General features: G+C 54.4%; 2 protein-coding genes across 2 annotated transcripts; one reads left to right on the top strand and one right to left on the bottom strand.

Moving 5' to 3' along the window:
* Positions 1 to 6,883: 6,883 nt before the first annotated feature.
* On the top strand, positions 6,884 to 11,737 carry ELOVL1 (ELOVL fatty acid elongase 1). Its single transcript, XM_039238670.1, has 8 exons — positions 6,884 to 6,982; positions 9,501 to 9,560; positions 9,747 to 9,937; positions 10,112 to 10,192; positions 10,337 to 10,393; positions 10,482 to 10,587; positions 10,677 to 10,813; positions 10,966 to 11,737. Exons 2-8 carry the CDS (start codon positions 9,515 to 9,517, stop codon positions 11,185 to 11,187), a joined length of 840 nt encoding a protein of 279 aa, XP_039094601.1. The 5' UTR covers positions 6,884 to 6,982; positions 9,501 to 9,514; the 3' UTR covers positions 11,188 to 11,737.
* A 149-nt stretch (positions 11,738 to 11,886) lies between these two features.
* Positions 11,887 to 15,846, bottom strand: CDC20 (cell division cycle 20). Its single transcript, XM_039238669.1, has 11 exons — positions 15,777 to 15,846; positions 15,417 to 15,646; positions 15,157 to 15,305; positions 14,977 to 15,073; positions 14,682 to 14,810; positions 14,387 to 14,583; positions 14,173 to 14,267; positions 13,812 to 14,040; positions 13,534 to 13,659; positions 12,501 to 12,618; positions 11,887 to 12,151 (listed from the first exon to the last, which is right to left on the bottom strand). Exons 2-11 carry the CDS (start codon positions 15,595 to 15,597, stop codon positions 11,973 to 11,975), a joined length of 1,500 nt encoding a protein of 499 aa, XP_039094600.1. The 5' UTR covers positions 15,598 to 15,646; positions 15,777 to 15,846; the 3' UTR covers positions 11,887 to 11,972.
* Between the last annotated feature and the right edge of the window lie 1,113 nt (positions 15,847 to 16,959).

The raw sequence follows: 16,959 nt of genomic DNA, 5'->3' as shown, positions 1-16,959 counted from the left end.
TCTCTGTGTTTCTCCACTTGGCAACAGTAGGGGCTCATCTCACACAGGCACTCTGATTATTCTTGCCAGGATTCCGTGCCATGAGGAGCTTGGATTGGGGGCAGTGGGGAGAACACGATTAACAGGCCAATGAAGTGGGGCAGGGATTCGCTAAAGGAAATGAAAGCAAGGGGGTGGGGAGTGTCTGAGCCCCCACAGTCCACTTTGTGTGATTTCAGAGAACCTTTGGATTTTTTTTTTTTTTTTTTGGCCTCAAGCCCCATCCGTTCTTCTAAACTTACAGAATTGTGTTTACGGTTGTGCAGTGTACATGGATGGAACTTGAGGGTGTTATGCTGAGCAAAATAAGTCAGGCAGAGAAGGACAAATATCATATGTTTGCACGTATAGGAGGATTAGGAGGAACTTAACGGAGGACCATGGGGGAGGAGAAGGGGAAAATAGTTGGGGAGAGGAAGGGAGGCAAACCATGAGAGACTCTTGAATACTGAAAACAAACTGAGGGCTGATGGGGTGGGGGGAGAGAGGGAGATGATGGGCATCGAGGGGGGCACTGGTTGGGATGAGCACTGGGTTTTGTATGGACTCCAACTTGACAATAAACTATGAAAGAAAAAAAAAGAAATAAAGTTTATATGGAAAGGCAAAAGACCCAGAATAGCCAACATAATATTGAAAGAAAAGAACAAANATGTTTGCACGTATAGGAGGATTAGGAGGAACTTAACGGAGGACCGTGGGGGAGAAGAAGGGGAAAAATAGTTGGGGAGAGGGAGGGAGGCAAACCATGAGAGACTCTTGAATGTCAAAAACAAACTGAGGGCTGATGGGGGTGGGGGGGAGGGGAAGGGAGAAGGGGTGGGATGGGGATGGAGGAGGGCACTTGTGGGATGAGCACTGGGTGTTATATGGAAACCAACTTGACAATAAACTAAACTATTTAAGAAAAAAAAAAGATTGTGCAGTGTGTCATCCTCCTTCACAATCCAGATGTCCCCAAAGGGTCCATTCCCTTCCCCCTCCTCCACCTGAGTTATGCTGCACGACTATCTTACTGTCAATTCTGGGTCTCTCTCTGCTCTTTCTCCTCTCCCTGCTCACTCCCCTTGCTTGAGGTCCGGCCCTGGGTGTCATACCTGTGCGCCAGGGCTGCTCTCCCAGCTGGCCTCCCTTCCTTTCCTCTTCTCCTGATGTTTTATATCTTACCATCTCCAGGTTTGTCTTTGTGAAGACCAATGGGGATCATACCAACCCGTTTCTTAAGAATCCTCAGGGACACCCCAATACAAACGAAACTCCTCATGCTTTCATTCAGACCACTTCATGATTTGGGGCTAGCCTACTTTTTAACCTTCTTGCATGTGAAGCCTCTTATTCAGCATATCCTTTGGCCAAGTATAGAATCAGGTGTAGTAGTAATTCTCTACTGTCCTGCACGGTCCTACTTCCGTCCCTTTGTCCACAGTTTTCCCTCAGCCTGGAACACCCGTGTTGCTTCTCCCTTACTTGCCATGTGGCCTTGAGAAGACTCCATCACCCTTTCTGACTCTATTCTTTTCATCCACGAAGCCGTGATAATAGTAGTCACCTACTGTTTGAGTCTTACACAACTGAACCATGAGAGTATATGGAAAGCAGCTGGCCCTGTTCTTGCCAGAAGAAGGATTGAATCATAAGCTGTGTTGTCTCCCCGTTCTGCCCTTCTCACACACCTTCCAGAGCTGGCTAACTCTCCTTCCTCTGTCCTGCTAACCTCCCCTGGCTTGCCCCCTAACCCACATCTCCCCCTTTCTCCCTCCAGAGCCTTTTCTGCCAGTTCCATCACAGCCTTCTCCCCCTGCTACCTGAGTGTCTTTGGTTCTGTTGGGCGAACCCTGAATGCTGCCCACGGCGTGTAGACTTTGGCTCCCCGTGACAGTTGTGATGGGTGTGTGCATGCCTCCTCTTCTGCCAGCTGATGTCTTTCCAGCCTGGGTCCCTTCAGCCAAGGTCCCAGCCTGAAGCGGAGGACAGTTAACTGGGTGGTGAGCGCCCAGGGATATGCAGAATGATTAACTGACAAACCCTTCAACCTCTGTTCACTCCGCGGTCCTCACAGACTCAGCCCTCCCCCCAACTCCTCTGTGTGGTGACTGTGTAGAAAGTGCCCTTTGTCCTTTACAGGATGGGGAAGGGCAAAGGCTGTCACAGCCCCCAGGAGACTGCTTCCATCTCTACCTGCCACTCCTGGCGTCTGTTAGCCTGTAGACCCTCAGTTCCTATGGTCTTTAACCGATTCCCCGTGTCCCCGTGCTCTGTCCTCGCCTCTGCTCCACCTGCTTGCCCACCCACACACACATTTGTTCCTCATTGCCATTCCTGCTTCTTTGACCCCATTTCCTCTGCATTTTTCTGTTGAAACATGTAAAGCCTCAGATAATCCAGGGTACAGAGTTGTTAGCGTCCAGACAGAGGGGGGGTTTCAGATTGAACCCTGCGGAAAGTACATCGGTGGTGTATCTTCTGGGGAATGAGGATAGAGAAGGGCCCCTGAGAGAGCAGTGAGTGAGGAGTGAGTCAGACAGTGTGCCACCCTAGGGTGGGGGGAGGCACCTCACTTCCGATTAGTCAGGGAGGCTGCCTGAAGGAGGGGGAATTATAGCTGCTCCACTGGGTATTCCTCCCCCACTCCCCCTCCCCACCACCTGGCCTTCATCCTTATCAAGTCTGAGTTCCCGGACCCCTTCAGTTTTCTCCAGTTTATCAGCCTGCCCCTCATGCTGGTATCCTTCCATCCAGCTTCTCTGCAGGCCCCAAACAACCTCCTTCTCTCCCAGTCCCCTGAGAGTCCCCTGAGAGTCCCCTGATGTGTCCATCTGTGAGGTGTTCCCTTAGCCAAAGGCTAATCCCTCCATGTGGATGCTGGATCTTTTTCCACACAGCACGGAAATGTGCTCAAGCCTCTTCCCATTAAAAAGAGCCATTAGAAGGTGCGAGCCAGACACTGATACTTTAATTTTTTTTAATGTTTATTTAATTTTGAGAGAGAGACAAAGCAGGAGTGGGGGAGGGTCAGAGAGAGAGGGAGACACAGAATCTGAAACAGGCTCCAGGCTCTGAGCTGTCAGCATAGAGCCGTTGCAGGGCTCGAACCCACGAACTGTAAGATTGTGACCTGAGCCGGAGTTGGCCACTCCACCAACTGAGCCACCCAGGCGTCCCCAGATGATAGCTAGTGTGCAGCCAGCACTGAAAAACACACACACAACAAAATCCAAACTTCTTACCCTGGCATACAGGGCTCTTTATCAACCAACTCCTGCCCTTACCTCTATGCCCTCTGAGCTTGAGCCACACCAAACCACCTGGAGCTCCCAAACCCACCATATCTCCTGCTTCTATGCCTTCACACACTTGCTTCCCTCTGCCGGCAATGAATTTCCTTGCTTTCGAAAGTGTCCTTTAAGGCTCAGCTTCGGCGTCATTTCTGTGAAGCCTTTAGGAACTCACCCCCACCCTGGGGTAAGGTGCCCCTCCTCGTGCTTTCATAACCCTCTGGGTTTATCTCTGTGGGAACACTCGCCACATGCTACTATAATTGGTAACGCAGACATCTATCTTCTCCTCTAGACCGCGAATATTTTGCAGGAAACCCAGGGCCGTGGAGAAGCCATTTGGTAGGACTTGGGGCTAGGTGGTCTCTCTCAGCTATTTGAAGATGCTTTCTCCCAGGACCAGGATGGGGACTGAGCCACGGCAGTCTTGGTGCGACATCACTTAGTCCATCCACACTGACTGGGGGCTTGCCGTGGACATTCACCACAAGTGAATAAATGGCAGTTGTAGTTCCCGGTCTCTGCTACGTTTCACCTCTGGGACTGTTACATCATCCCTCATAATCTGCTTGGTTAGTTTCTACGTCATCTCTAGATACACATTGAATCCAAACCCCCTCCAGTAGTACTCTCAGAACAATGTGTGCACATAGTAAGCATTTAGGAAATACTGGTTACACAAATGCTTGTGAATCTTCATACAAGATTGATATATTGGTTATCAACATTGGTGTATTCTTTTTTTAAATGCTTTTGTTTTATTATTTTATTTTTGAGGGAGTGTGAGCAGGGGAGCCCCAGAGAGAGGGGTGGGGGGGGGACAGAAGATCTAAAGTGGGCTGCATGCAAAGAGCCCAATGTGGGGCTCACACTCATGAACCATGAGATCATGACCTGAGCCAAAGTCTGATGCTTCACCGACTAAGCCACCCAGGTGCTCCGTCTTTTTTTGTTTTAATCTCATTTATTTTGAGAGAGAGAGAGAGAGAGAGAGAGAGAGAGAGCGCACGCACAAGCAGGTGAGGGGGTAGGGAGAAAGAGACAGAAGCCTAAGCATAAGCATAAGCCTGACACGGGGCTTGAACTCATGAACCGTGAGATAATGACCTGAGCCAGGATCAAGAGTTGGATGCTTAACCGACTGAGCCACCCAGGTGCCCCTATTCTGGTGTATTCTTTTTTTTTAAATTATTTTTTTAAATGTTTTATTTATTTCTGAGAGAGAGAGAGAGAGAGAGAGACAGCATGAACAAGGGAGATTCAGAGAGAGAGGAAGATACAGAATCTGAAGACAGGCTCCAGGCTCTAAGCTGGCTGTCAGCACAGAGCCCAACGTGGGGCTCAAACCCACGAACCGTGAGATCATGACCTGAGCCGAAGTCAGACGCTTAACCAACTGAGCTACCCAGGCGCCCCTATTCTGGTGTATTCTTGATGTGCTAGTTACCTCCCACCCTGTCTCCGAAACGTTGAGAACAGAAACAATGCTAAGTGCTTAACGTGTCCTTGCTCCTTCAATCTTCGCCACATGAGGTAGGCACTGTGGCTCCCATTTCACAGAGGTTCAGCCACTTGCAGAAGGTTACGTGTGTACTCCCTGGAAGGTTTAAACTTGGGACTGTGGAGTCAGGTGCGACCCCAAAGCCTCTAAAATATACCTGGCATACATTAGGCTTTCAACAAGGGATGGAGCGATTTACTACCTCGGGAGAGTTCTTTATACCTTGTTGTTGTTTTTTTTTAAATTTTTTGTTTATTTTTTAATGTTTATTTCTGAGAGACAGAGAGAGAGGAGGGGCACAGAGAGAGGGAGACACAGAGCCCAAGGCAGGCTCCAAGCTCTGAGCTTTCAGCACAGAGACCAATGTGGTGCTCAAACTCACGAACCTTGAGATCATGACCTGAGCAAAAGTCAGATGCTTAACCAACTGAGCCACCCAGGCGCCCCTGTTTATACCTTGTATTGAGCTAGGGGCCAGACTTGGAGTGGTGGAGGTGTGTGTGAGAGATGCTGGCATCCTTGGGGAAGGTAAAGCACAGGAGGTGGCCCAGGAGAAGGACACAGGTAGAGTGGGAGAGGCGGCCAGATCAGGGGGGCCTTAAAGTAACAACACTGGGAAATTTGAGCCTTTCGAGTCCTTCTGCTATTTCCTTTCAAGGGTAGCTACTAATGGGCTGGATCATAGCTGTACTTTGGCTCTGATCTCTTACCTCTAAGACTAAACTTCCGCCGAGACATTCCACCATTTACGCCCATATTGTTTCTGCCAAACCACTGTCTCTTCTGAATTCCCTTCCTGTCCACATTTATACCATCCAATCTGACAAGCAGTTATTGGGTCACTATATGCAAAGCACTGCTCCAGGGGCTGCCAGAGATACAGATTTCATTTTGCTAAAACTTAGCCCTCACCCCAGTTCAGTTAAGTGGTGAGTGTGTGGATCTGGGGGGGGGAGAGTGCAGGAAGCCCGCCGAACAGCTAAGTACATATAGAGAGAGAGAGAGAGAGCGCACCTGCCTTGGGGACATCTCCAGGGTTTGCCTCTCCTATCCCATCAGTTTCCAAACCTTCCTGGGTCAGGCTGTTCTTTCTCACTTGAACGGTCTCAATAGCCTTATCACCCTGGTGCCAGAGTGAAATGACTCAGCTAGAGGCAAACCCAAACCCCATGCAGGGACAGCATCTACCTGGTTCACTGATGTGTCACCAATACTTACCACCATCTCACACATGGTAGGTGGTCAATAAATATTTGATATTACAGCCTCATTGCAGCCTCCTCAGAAGTCTTTGCTGTTTCTCCTCTACTTCCAGAATACAACCAAAATGCCCCCCCCCCCCCCCCCCCCCCCCCCCCCCCCCCCCCCCCCCCCCCCCCCCCCGGTCGGCCTTCAAGCCCTACCGCATTTCAGCCACAGCTGGCTTCACTTCCTCCCCCCCACCCCCAGCCCCTTTCACTACCTTCAAGGCCAGTTTATCCAGTGATTCACTCTTCCCGCCTCGGGCGCCCTCGGGGCCGTTTGTAATCTCCCACCTCCAAGCAGTTCTAATGCTAGGGTTCATCCAAGTTTATGGGCTCGCAGGGAAGGCTTCTTTGCGCAGCTGCTCCCTCCGGCTGAGACTTCCCTGCTACCCCAGGTCAGCCCATAGCACACACGCTGCCGACCGCCCAGCCCGCCCATCACCCTCTGGAGGGAAAACTCTGGGGGAAAGGGCTGCTTCGACCTGGAACTTCCCGCAGGGTCTTAAGCTGGGTGGGCCTGCCACAAACAGAAGATGTGTTGGTCGCGTGGGCGGACAGTCACCAGAGGGCCCACAACGAGACTGAGTGTCGAGAAGAAGCAAGGTGCACCTCTGGCGGGCCAGGGCCGGCCCAAGGCGACCTGATGGAGGCGAGCAGCGAGATGCCGAGGGAAGGGGTGGGGAGTCTGGGCTGGGCGTGCTTCCTGCCCCGGAGTCTGGCGGCCCGCCCCTGCGCCCGCCCCTCGGGCCGAGCCCAGTCGGGGCCAATCAGCAGGCGCCCCCCGCCCGGCCCGCCCCGTCCCCCTCTGGTGACAGAAAGTCGGCCCAGCAGATGAGGAAGTGGCAGGCAGGCTGGCCCTGGGGACATCTCTCTGGCCCTGCTCCCTCCAAACCCTCCACTCCTGCCCGCCTGGCCCCCCACTGGTGAGTCTGGACCTTCCACGGGCGGACTGCCCACGTGCCCGGGCACCCTGCCTAGTTGGCCCTGCCCTGCCCTGCCCTGCCCTGCCCAGACTGTGGGCGAGGCTGTTCCCGGGGACCGTGGGTGGGAGGTCCCAGCTCTCTGGGGCCGGGCCTGGCTGGCAGCCTCCCTCCGATCCCGGCCCCCATTTGCTCAAACCTATTCCTTCCACCACCTCTGGGTCTGTCCCTGTCCGCCTCTCACCCTCCCTCTCCTTGGCTCCCTGCTCTTCTCTTCTCTCCTCCCCTCCCCCTTCCTTTGCCTGTCTCCTTTTCCCTTCCATCCATCTTAAAGGAAGGAAGCACCCAACTGAGTTCCTCTACGGGGACACACCCAGTGTTTCTCCAGCTTGGGGAGAGGTCCTCTCCAGAGCCTCAAGCCACTCCTGGCCTCCAGGGCGCATGAGTGTTTGTGGGGGGTGAACTTGAGTGGTGGTTGAGAGGGAGCGGGAGAGATAACCAGCTGGCAAACTCACATGGGTCAGGGAGGAACTGTGTGCCTGAGCAACAGGCCCCTGTCAGGTAGGCCCTGCCACAGAGGAGGCAGCGGCCCAACCAAATCTGGCCGTGAATGAATGAATGACGATTGTCATCCATGAAAAGAGATCTGCATGCATGACCCAGGGCAGGTGTGTGTCTGCATGTGGTGTGGGTGGTTTTGTGTTCATTCGCCTCTAAGTGGAGTGTCCGAGTTTATGCCTGTGACCACACGTATCTGTGACTCACGGACGTGTGAGTAAACCTGCGTGTGGGCCATTTGCACATGGTGATGCAGGACCATCGAAGGAGGCTGTGTGAGTGTTCTGAGTGAGTTACCAGTGTGACTGGAGTTCGGAGCAGGTCTGAGTATCAGGAACTGCATGTCAAAGTCCATGGAGGCTTATTTGGGTGGCGTGTCAGAGGAGGGTGGTTGTCGCCAGCAGGTGTGTGGGCTCCGTGTGTACACATGTGTTCTAGCAGCGGGCCAGCCTCTCGGTGGTGGTGGGGAGAGGCATGCGAGAGGCTGCTCTGTGTGTGCAGGAGGACTTGGGGCCTGACGGTGGTGGGGGCAGCCGGGGGGGGGATCGTGGCGGAGGCTGGGGGAGCATCTGCGAGAGGTGTGCCCCGTGAGTATGGGAGGGGCACAGGTGCAGCCCCGGTGGACGTGTCAGAAGGTGTATTTTTCACTTAGTGCCTGCACAGGTTGGTGTCTGGATGGAGGGAACCTGGCAGACTGGCGTGCAGGCAGCTGGCGGAGCATCTGCTGCCCTGGCCGCCTGGGGCATGCCTCCTCCCTCCGGGACAGCCCCGGCATCCCAGGCTCTCTTGGGTCCGGGCCGAGGCTTTTGTGTCCCAGTGCGCCCTCCCCCGGCATTCCTTCAGGTTCTGTGAGGGGGAGAGGGCCTAGCTCACTGGGACCCTCCCTAAAGGAGGGGAAGATTCCTTAGACCTCCCCCACTCCCCCACCTCCTCACATGCCACTGGCTTCCCTGCCCCTCCCAGGGAGAGAAGGGTGATCGCACCCATTCTGAAGCAGGACCAACTGAGAATTTATGGCTCCTTTAGGAGAGGATGCTGGGCATGGGTTTTCAGCAGTTCTCTTTGGGCCAAGGTTAGCGCTGGGCTGAAGCCCCGCCAGGTTTCTGGCTCGAAACTGAGCTAGAGCTTTAGCTTAGCTCATGCGGCTGTCCAGGGTGGGTAGGTGGTGGTGAGTCCCATGCTTTACTTGGCTTTCTCAATCCTGGTGGGTCCTGCTCCTCCAGGCCCTGACCTGTGGCCTGGACCCACCCTCCACCCCATGCGCAGTGCAGCGGGGGCGGGCGGAGGGCGGGGCTCTGCCAGATCTCGTCAGACAGGTGGAGCCGCTAGGGCAGGAGTCTCAAAGACTCCTGAGTCTCCAAGGCTCCAGAGTGGAAAGGCAGGAAGGGGTGCAGGAGAGGAGGGGAGCGGGGAGCTGCGAGAGACGCTGGAGGTGAGATCCCAGGAGGGCAGAGGAGAGGGGGAAGGGGCCGGAGGGAACCAGCGTTCCGGGAGACCAGCATCCCGAAAGTGGACGGGATCGGTTGAAGGGGAGGATCCCTGGGGAAAAAGAAAGACCCAGAACTGGAGAGGTGGGACACTGACAGGGAAGGGAGAAGCGGTCCTTCTGGAGAGGAGAGGTAAGACTCTCCAGAAAGAGACCAGACATGGAGAGATGCCCTGCGCAGGAAGCGGGGAGGAGAGGACCGGTGGTAAGGATCTCTGTGCAGGAGCAGACAGAGAGGGGAGGCGAGTGAGGTGTGGAGCCGAGGCCGGAACAGCCCTTCCCAGCAGGCAGGCGGGATGTGCGGGAAGCGGTGCCCCTGCTGACCCATCCCCAGCAATTCCTTCCTGTCAGTCTTCTGTCCTTTATGCAGGGAGGTGTCGGGAGTTGTCTCATCTGGTCTGCTTCCTGTCTGTGGGTCAAGGGTGGGTGGGATGGGGGCACGATCAGCCCTGACGCCCACCCTCCATACTTCCCCAGAATCCTTAGCCAGGATGGAGGCGGTTGTGAACTTGTACCAGGAGATGATGAAGTATGCAGGTAAGATGCTGTCTACCCTTCCCCTCTCTTGTCCTGGGATCCCTGGTTCTAAGGCTGTCTCCTAATGGAGAGTCCCTACGAATCCCTTGGCAACTTTGTGACCTGACGCCACGTCTGTACACCTGGTGTACGGGTTCCCTTTGAGACCCTGTGACCCTTCCTGACTCCTCGACCCTTATTCCACAGATCCTCGGATCCAGGACTACCCGCTGATGGGGTCCCCCCTGCTAATGACCTCCATCCTCCTGACCTACGTGTACTTCGTTCTCTCACTTGGGCCTCGCATCATGGCCAATCGGAAGCCCTTCCAGCTCCGGGGCTTCATGATTGTCTACAACTTCTCACTGGTGGCACTCTCCCTCTACATTGTCTATGAGGTGGGCCCCTGGGACGTCTAGGTTTTAATTCTTGCTGGTAGGATAAGGGGCAGGCCTTGTCGCCAGAGCATGGCATCTCCTTTCCAGAGAGGCTCCGATCCATTTCTTCAGCTAGATAGCAAGAGGGATTGGGCAGGGTGGAACTCTGGTGGTCTAATCCACACCCCTTCCTAGTTCTTGATGTCTGGCTGGCTGAGCACATACACCTGGCGCTGCGATCCTGTGGACTATTCCAACAACCCGGAGGCACTGAGGGTAAGTAGGGACAGGAGAAGGGTAGGTGGGTAGGTTATAAGCAACCTGGTGGTAGGAGTTTGGGTGTGATCTGGGCTCTCGGCCCAGTTTAGGGAAGTTTTTGGAGTAGCATGGGGGGTCCTAAGGCTGCCTGACTTCTTGCAGATGGTTCGAGTGGCCTGGCTCTTCCTCTTCTCCAAGTTCATCGAACTGATGGACACGGTGAGTGGTTCTGGGAGAGGTGAGAACCTGTGGGGAGAAAGGAGAGGCCCTGGCTCTGAAACCCCTTTCCTTTCTCCACTCTTCTCAGGTAATCTTTATTCTCCGGAAAAAAGATGGCCAGGTGACTTTCCTCCATGTCTTCCACCACTCGGTGCTCCCTTGGAGCTGGTGGTGGGGGGTAAAAATTGCCCCAGGTGAGTGGTGAAGGCCACTGGGGGAAGAGGGCCACACACTGAGGACCAGCAGCTCGACTCTCCTGCCCTTGTTCATTGTCTCCTCACAGGAGGAATGGGCTCCTTCCACGCCATGATCAACTCCTCTGTGCATGTCGTCATGTACCTGTACTACGGGCTGTCTGCCCTCGGCCCTGTGGCTCAGCCTTACCTGTGGTGGAAAAAGCACATGACAGCCATCCAGCTGGTGAGGGGCCTGGCCCATAACCATCCCAACCTGCTGGGCTGAATCCTACCTTTATCCAGCCCGCCTCACCTTTGAGCCTATCCCTCCGCACTCCAGTCTTTTCTCTGCCACCTCTCACTGTTCCCTCTGACCCTTGCCTCCCTCCATTCCAGATCCAGTTCGTCCTGGTCTCCCTGCACATCTCCCAGTACTACTTCATGCCTAGCTGCTACTACCAGTACCCAGTCATCATCCACCTCATCTGGATGTACGGTACCATCTTCTTCGTGCTGTTCTCCAACTTCTGGTATCACTCCTACACCAAAGGCAAGCGGCTGCCCCGCGTACTTCAGCAAAATGGAGCTCCAGGTACCGCCAAGGTCAAGGCCAACTGAGAAACACGGCCAAGCAAGGCGCCCACCTAAGTGCCTCAGGACTGTGCCTTGGGCAGCATCTGACATTGTTCTCCCCACCTACACCTGTGACCAAGGCTTATGTGGTCAGGACTCAGCAGGGGACAGGTCCTCCCCTCTCCACAGCTGGTACACAGGGACCACAGCTTCCGTTCCTCACCCGCTTCTCCTGGCCAGCTCCGAGGATGTGGTCTCATTGCCCTCTGCCACTCTGGAGCTGGGGGCTGAAAGGGCTGGACACTTATTTCCCCCTCCCTGCCTTAAACTTGGGAGAGGAGCACTCAGGACTGGCCCTCAACCGGGGTCTTGTGGCCTTTTTCCTCACACTGAAGAGGTCAGCAATAATCTGTCACTGTGGACCCAAGATCCCTCCTTCTCTACCCCACACTGAAGCAGAAGCTTCTTGGCCAAAGGTCGGGGGGGGGGGGGGGGGGGGGGGGGGGGGGGGGGGGGGGGGGGGGGGGCCTGGGAATACAGCCTGTGGAGGCTGCTCACTCGCTTATGTCTTTATTAAAAGTGACAGAGGAAACCACTGAGGCTGTGTGTGCACGTGTGTGAATGAAAGAGGGACCAGCCCTACATCTGCAAACAGGAGGGCTGGTTCTGGCTCTTTGATGACAGCAGGGGGGGGGGGGGGGGGGCTCTGGGAAGGCTGCTGGGACAGAGGTCATGCGAGGAGAAGAGAGGGAGATATGACTTTATTAGAAAAATAAAAAAAAAAAACAACAACAAACGAACAAAAAACTGAAGTGATGAGTTCATGGTCCTCAGCGGATGCCTTGGTGGATGAGGCTGCTTTTGGCTGCACTGGCCTTCTCCCGCTCCCGCCGCCGTGCAGGGTCCAACTCAAAGCAGCGCCATAGCCTCAGGGTCTCATCTGCGGCTGCTGATGCCACTGTGGCCCCATCTGGGCTCATGGTCAGACTTAGGACCCGGGCAGTGTGACCTGGGACATGAGGAGGGAGAAAGTAAGAGCAGAGCATAGGAATGGAGCCATACCTACAGCCTCCAATACTGAGGGCCACCTAGCTTTTTTTTTTTTTTTAACATCTCTGAGATAATTAATAATTCACATACTATAAAATTAATTGGCTTGTAGTATGCTGTGCAACCATCACAACAATAATTCCGGAACACTTTTATCACTCCATAAAGGAAGTCCTCATCACCTTCTCTCCATAGCCCCTAGCAACCACCAGTCTGTTTTTATTTCTTTGCATTTGCCTCTTCTGGACAGTTCAGCAATTATACAATATGCAGCCTTTTGTGTCTGGCTCCTGTCACTTAGCACCCACCTTTAAGCTCAGCCACCTTGGCCATGGTTGGGTACTTCCAAATAACCAACTGGTTCTGGGCAAAGCCGTGGCCTGAGATGAGCTCCTTGTAGTGGGGAGACCAGAGGATGGAGCACACCTGTGGGGAGAGGATGGCATGTGGGCACAACAGAACCAATGCTACTCAAATCAGGACTAAGTCCATTCGAGCGTTAGGCACCTTGCCAGGTGCCACAGACTCAGACTTGAATCACCACAGTTCTTACAAAAGTTTTTTGAGAGTTAAAATTGTTATCCATTTTACAGATAATCAAGTAGAAGGAAGTTCAGCGAGTTGCCTAAGATCACATGCAACTTTGGAAGGTGACAGAGCCAAAATCTGAACTGCGGCTCTAGAGCCAAAGCCTAGAATGAAGGCTGCATGGGGGAGAGGAGGGTGGAAGGAGAGGAACCTGGAGTGGGTGGGAGACCCACCAGCAAGGGCTTCAAATATCATTCTAACAGATATGGATTAGGTGTTGTAGGGGACAGGGAGCTATTGCAGGGTTTTAGAACACAGACCACCCAGACCCAGTGCAGAGGACAGACTGTGTGAGATAAGAAAAGAATGCTGAGAGGCCAGTGCAGGGGACCTCCAGGGGGAAGAAGAGTGAGGCTGAGGGGAGGGACACAAGTGAATGATATTTGGAGGTAAAAATGATGTGTCTTGGTGACTAGGTGAAGAGAATAAAAGACTCTAGGAAGCACTGCAGATTTCTGAGTACGTTCTATCCCTCTCAAACAATGAGAGGAGGAGAAACACGTTTCAGGGAGACAAGAAGTGACAAATTTAATTTAGGGCATATTAGGGTGGTGCCACCTATAGGACATGATGTTAGAGTTAAGCCACAGCCAGAAGTATAGTCTGCAGATCATGAAGGAGAGCGGAGTCAGAATTTTGGAAATCAGAGTACAGAGTTGGTGAAGCCACTGGAAGGGACACGGTTGCCCACGGAAGACCACACAGAGCGAGAACAGTTCTGGGAGGGAGGGGCTGGAACAGGTGAAAGACTACCTGGGACTGAGCATCCACAGCACTCAGACAGGCCCCAGAGCAGACGTTCCAGATGCGAATGTGTCGGTCGCTGGTACCCCCTCCAGTTGCCAGGACGTTGGACTGCCAGGGACACCAAGCTACAGCCTAGGTAGGATAAAGGGGGTCAGCAGATACCAGAGCTAAACACGGGTCACAGGGTAATCCTGTCTAATCCTGCTGTCCCATCTCCGTGTAATAGTCCCCAGATTCTGCGTGGGGGTAAGCAGAGGACCCAACCCAGCGCCATTCTCACTCACCTTGACAGCGCCTTGATGCTGGGTGAATGTTTGCAGGGGAACCCAGCCACCCTCTCCAGGAGCACTAGGCCACACGTTGACCAAGTTATCGTTGCCACCACTGGCCAAATGCCGTCCATCTGGGGCCCAGCGCAGCCCACACACCTCCTGGCTGTGGCCAGTCAGTGTGGCCACATGGTGATCTGCTACCCGAACATCATGGTGGTGGATATGGCCAGAGCGTGAGCCACTGCAGGAGGGAAGAAGGGAAGCGGGTGGTGTGGCAGCAGGACGGAGCTGCTTCCCTGTGGAGGCGTACATCTGGGCAGAGCTGGCCAAAACTGCACACTCATTTTACAACAGACTAGCTAAAACCACTGACCTGGACAGGATATAGCTGTTCCAGCACAGGGAGCCCACTCGGGCAGAATGACTGGTCATGTTTCGAAGCCGCTTCTGCTGCTGCACATCCCATAGCTGGAGAGAGAAGGCTGCTAGGATCAGAGATTGCAACTTGCCATTATCTTCCTCCTGCTGGAGGGGGCCCTCCATCCCGGGGTCTGGGCACAACAGAAGTGCAGCGCAGGGCGTCTCACCTGCACCTCGGCATTGCTGGTGCCCACGGCTAGGTAATTGCCCTCTTTGATCCAGGCCACAGAAGATACATAGTCCCCAGGCTGCTCCATTTGCAGCAGCTGCAAGATGTCACCAGAGCTAGCACTCCACAAGTACACACTGTTGTCCAAGGCCACAGCCAGTACGTTCGCAGAGCTCCAGTCCACGAGGTTCAGGTCTGCCAGAGCAGGGAAGGGAGGGGCATGAGCCTCCTTGTCTGCCTGGTACCCAGGCCCTCTTCCTCCATCCAATGGGCAAAGAGAAAGCTACACTTACAGTAGTCATTCCGGATTTCGGGGGCGTCCAAGATTCGGTCTGGCAGGGAAGGAATGTAGCGGCAGGTCTTCCGGCTGGAGCCAGGCGTGGCCTTCTGGCTATAAAGCACTTTCAGTCTGTTCTGGTAACCTGTGGCAACCGAGTAGCTCTTGACCCTCCTCCCCCTGCTCCTGGCCAGGAAGGCCAGATAAGCACCTCCCCTCCCCTCAATCTTAGGTGGGAAGAGCAGCCAGGCATCTCTCCTCAGCTCTGGGAATGGGCCCTCCCTCCAAGAACGCAGGACTTCAGGTCTTACCCTCTGGGGCATTTTGTGGTTTTCCACTGAGGCGAAGGATCTTGGCTTCCTCCACATCAAAGCCATTCAGGTTCAAAGCCCAGGCTTTCTGATGTTCCTGGCACAAAGGGTGGTGGTGAGGCAGGACGGCATGATCCAAAGTACACAGACGGGTCTGTTAAGCCACTCTGGGCTACATACCTTCTTGGTGGGCGTCTGGCTATTTTCAGGCTGGTTCTCCTTGCTCAGGAGGAAACTGGCCACTTCCATCTGGGAAGCGCTGCGATGGGGGATATAGCGGTCACCACCAGGTTTGCTGGGAGTGGTCTGTGCCTTGGAGCTAGATTTGCCTGGGGCGGGGGGAGGGAAGCCGGAGTCTGAGCAGGTTCCTGGGGGAGGAGGCCTGAAGGCCGCCCTCAGCCTTCCACTCTTCCTCCCCGCGTCCCGCCGCACTCACTGACCGGGAGTTCGGCTTGGGGTCCTGCCCGCGCTGTGGGATCGGTTGGCGGCCCTCATGGGTGAGGGGGCCGGTCCCGCAGCTTCCTTAGCTTTGCGCTGCCAGCGCGCAGGGGGTGCATTGGGGATGGGTGCATCCAGCTGCAGCAACGAGTGCAGGTCACTCTCGAACACGAACTGCGCCATGGGAGCGTCCGCAGGGGGAGGGGTCCTTGGAGTGGGTGCCGGCCGAGCCCTGAGGAAGAGGCCACCGTGCTCTGCCTGGGACCGCCAGCTACACACTCAGGACCAACCCGGCCCCAGCCCGTCAGGGCCTCACGGCCCGGGCTGCAGACCCACCCCAGCTCGACCCAGCCGCCCCTTACCTTCAGCTCCGACTAGGTTCCGATCCCAGACCGGCCTCTGCGGTGCTGGCCTCTGCTCCTTAAACTCTCCGCTCTGAGCACTCATTGGCTCCTTCAAAACCCAACCGTCGCAACCGTCGCCTTCACCCATTGGTCTTTCACGGCACAGAAGGCGGGTCTTCCGGTGCAAGTCACAGATCTCACGAGAATCCAGTCATGGAGCGTGATTTGAAGGGTGAGAGAGTTCAGGCGGGTCTCCAGAGAACTGGTGCCGAAAAGAGAGAGGGGCGGGGCGGGGCGCGCCTAGGGGCGGGGCCTGAGCTGCCGCGGCATTCCGGAGTCGCTTCCATTCATTCTTCAGCTTGCCCTCTCCGGCCCGTCACAGTTAAAGTCTGCATGTGGATTGTATTTATGATGCATAAGTGAAGAACACGGTGGGGTGACGTAAAGCACTCGAGCCCTTCTGAGACGGGAAAGGAGGCAGGTGGGCAGGGGTGGGGGAAGGAGGTGAGAAGCTCAGGAGCAGAAAGGCCAGACCTAGTTAGCTTGGTGCCTTGTAGGAGCACTGCTAGGAAGGACGTAAGGTGTGTGTGTGTGTGTGTGTGTGTTTTGGTTTGTTTGGTTTTGGGGTTTTTTGGGGGGGGGAGGGGCAGAATCCTAATCCCTGTTTAGGATTCTCTGAGGGGAGGCGGATGCGGGGCTCTGTCCTTAGACCCTGGGATCTTGACCTGAGCCAGACGCTCAACCGACTGAGCCACCCAGACGCCCCACGTGTGTTAGTTTTTAAAAAACTGTTCTGTTGTTGTTTTACAAACAGGGAAAATGAGGCTGAAAAACGGGTGAATTCCTTAAGGCTAAGAAAAAAGATCAGGATTCAGACCTGCCTGTCTGGAGATAAGATTGAACTGAGAGACATTGTGGCTTTACTACCCATGGGGCTTTAGAGGTGTCAGAAATTTTGAAGATCCACTAGTCTAATATGTGTGTGGTGCATCCTCCCCATTCTGACAACATACCCATATTTTACAGATGGAAAAACCAAGGTCCAGGGAAGGGATTTGCCTGAGACCACACAGTTTGTGGGAAGTGAGGTCTGACTCCCATTCATTCAATCCAATGCTTTAATAATGGCTTGAATGAATTGTGTGAATATGCTTAGAGGTGAGCAGCAATAATAAAGATAATAATGGGTACCATTTATTGG

The sequence above is a fragment of the Hyaena hyaena genome, unplaced genomic scaffold (assembly GCF_003009895.1).
Source record: "Hyaena hyaena isolate Hyena2069 unplaced genomic scaffold, ASM300989v1 scaffold_144, whole genome shotgun sequence".
In the NCBI taxonomy this organism is placed as follows: domain Eukaryota; kingdom Metazoa; phylum Chordata; class Mammalia; order Carnivora; family Hyaenidae; genus Hyaena; species Hyaena hyaena.
This window is presented reverse-complemented; position numbering and strand designations above follow the sequence as displayed.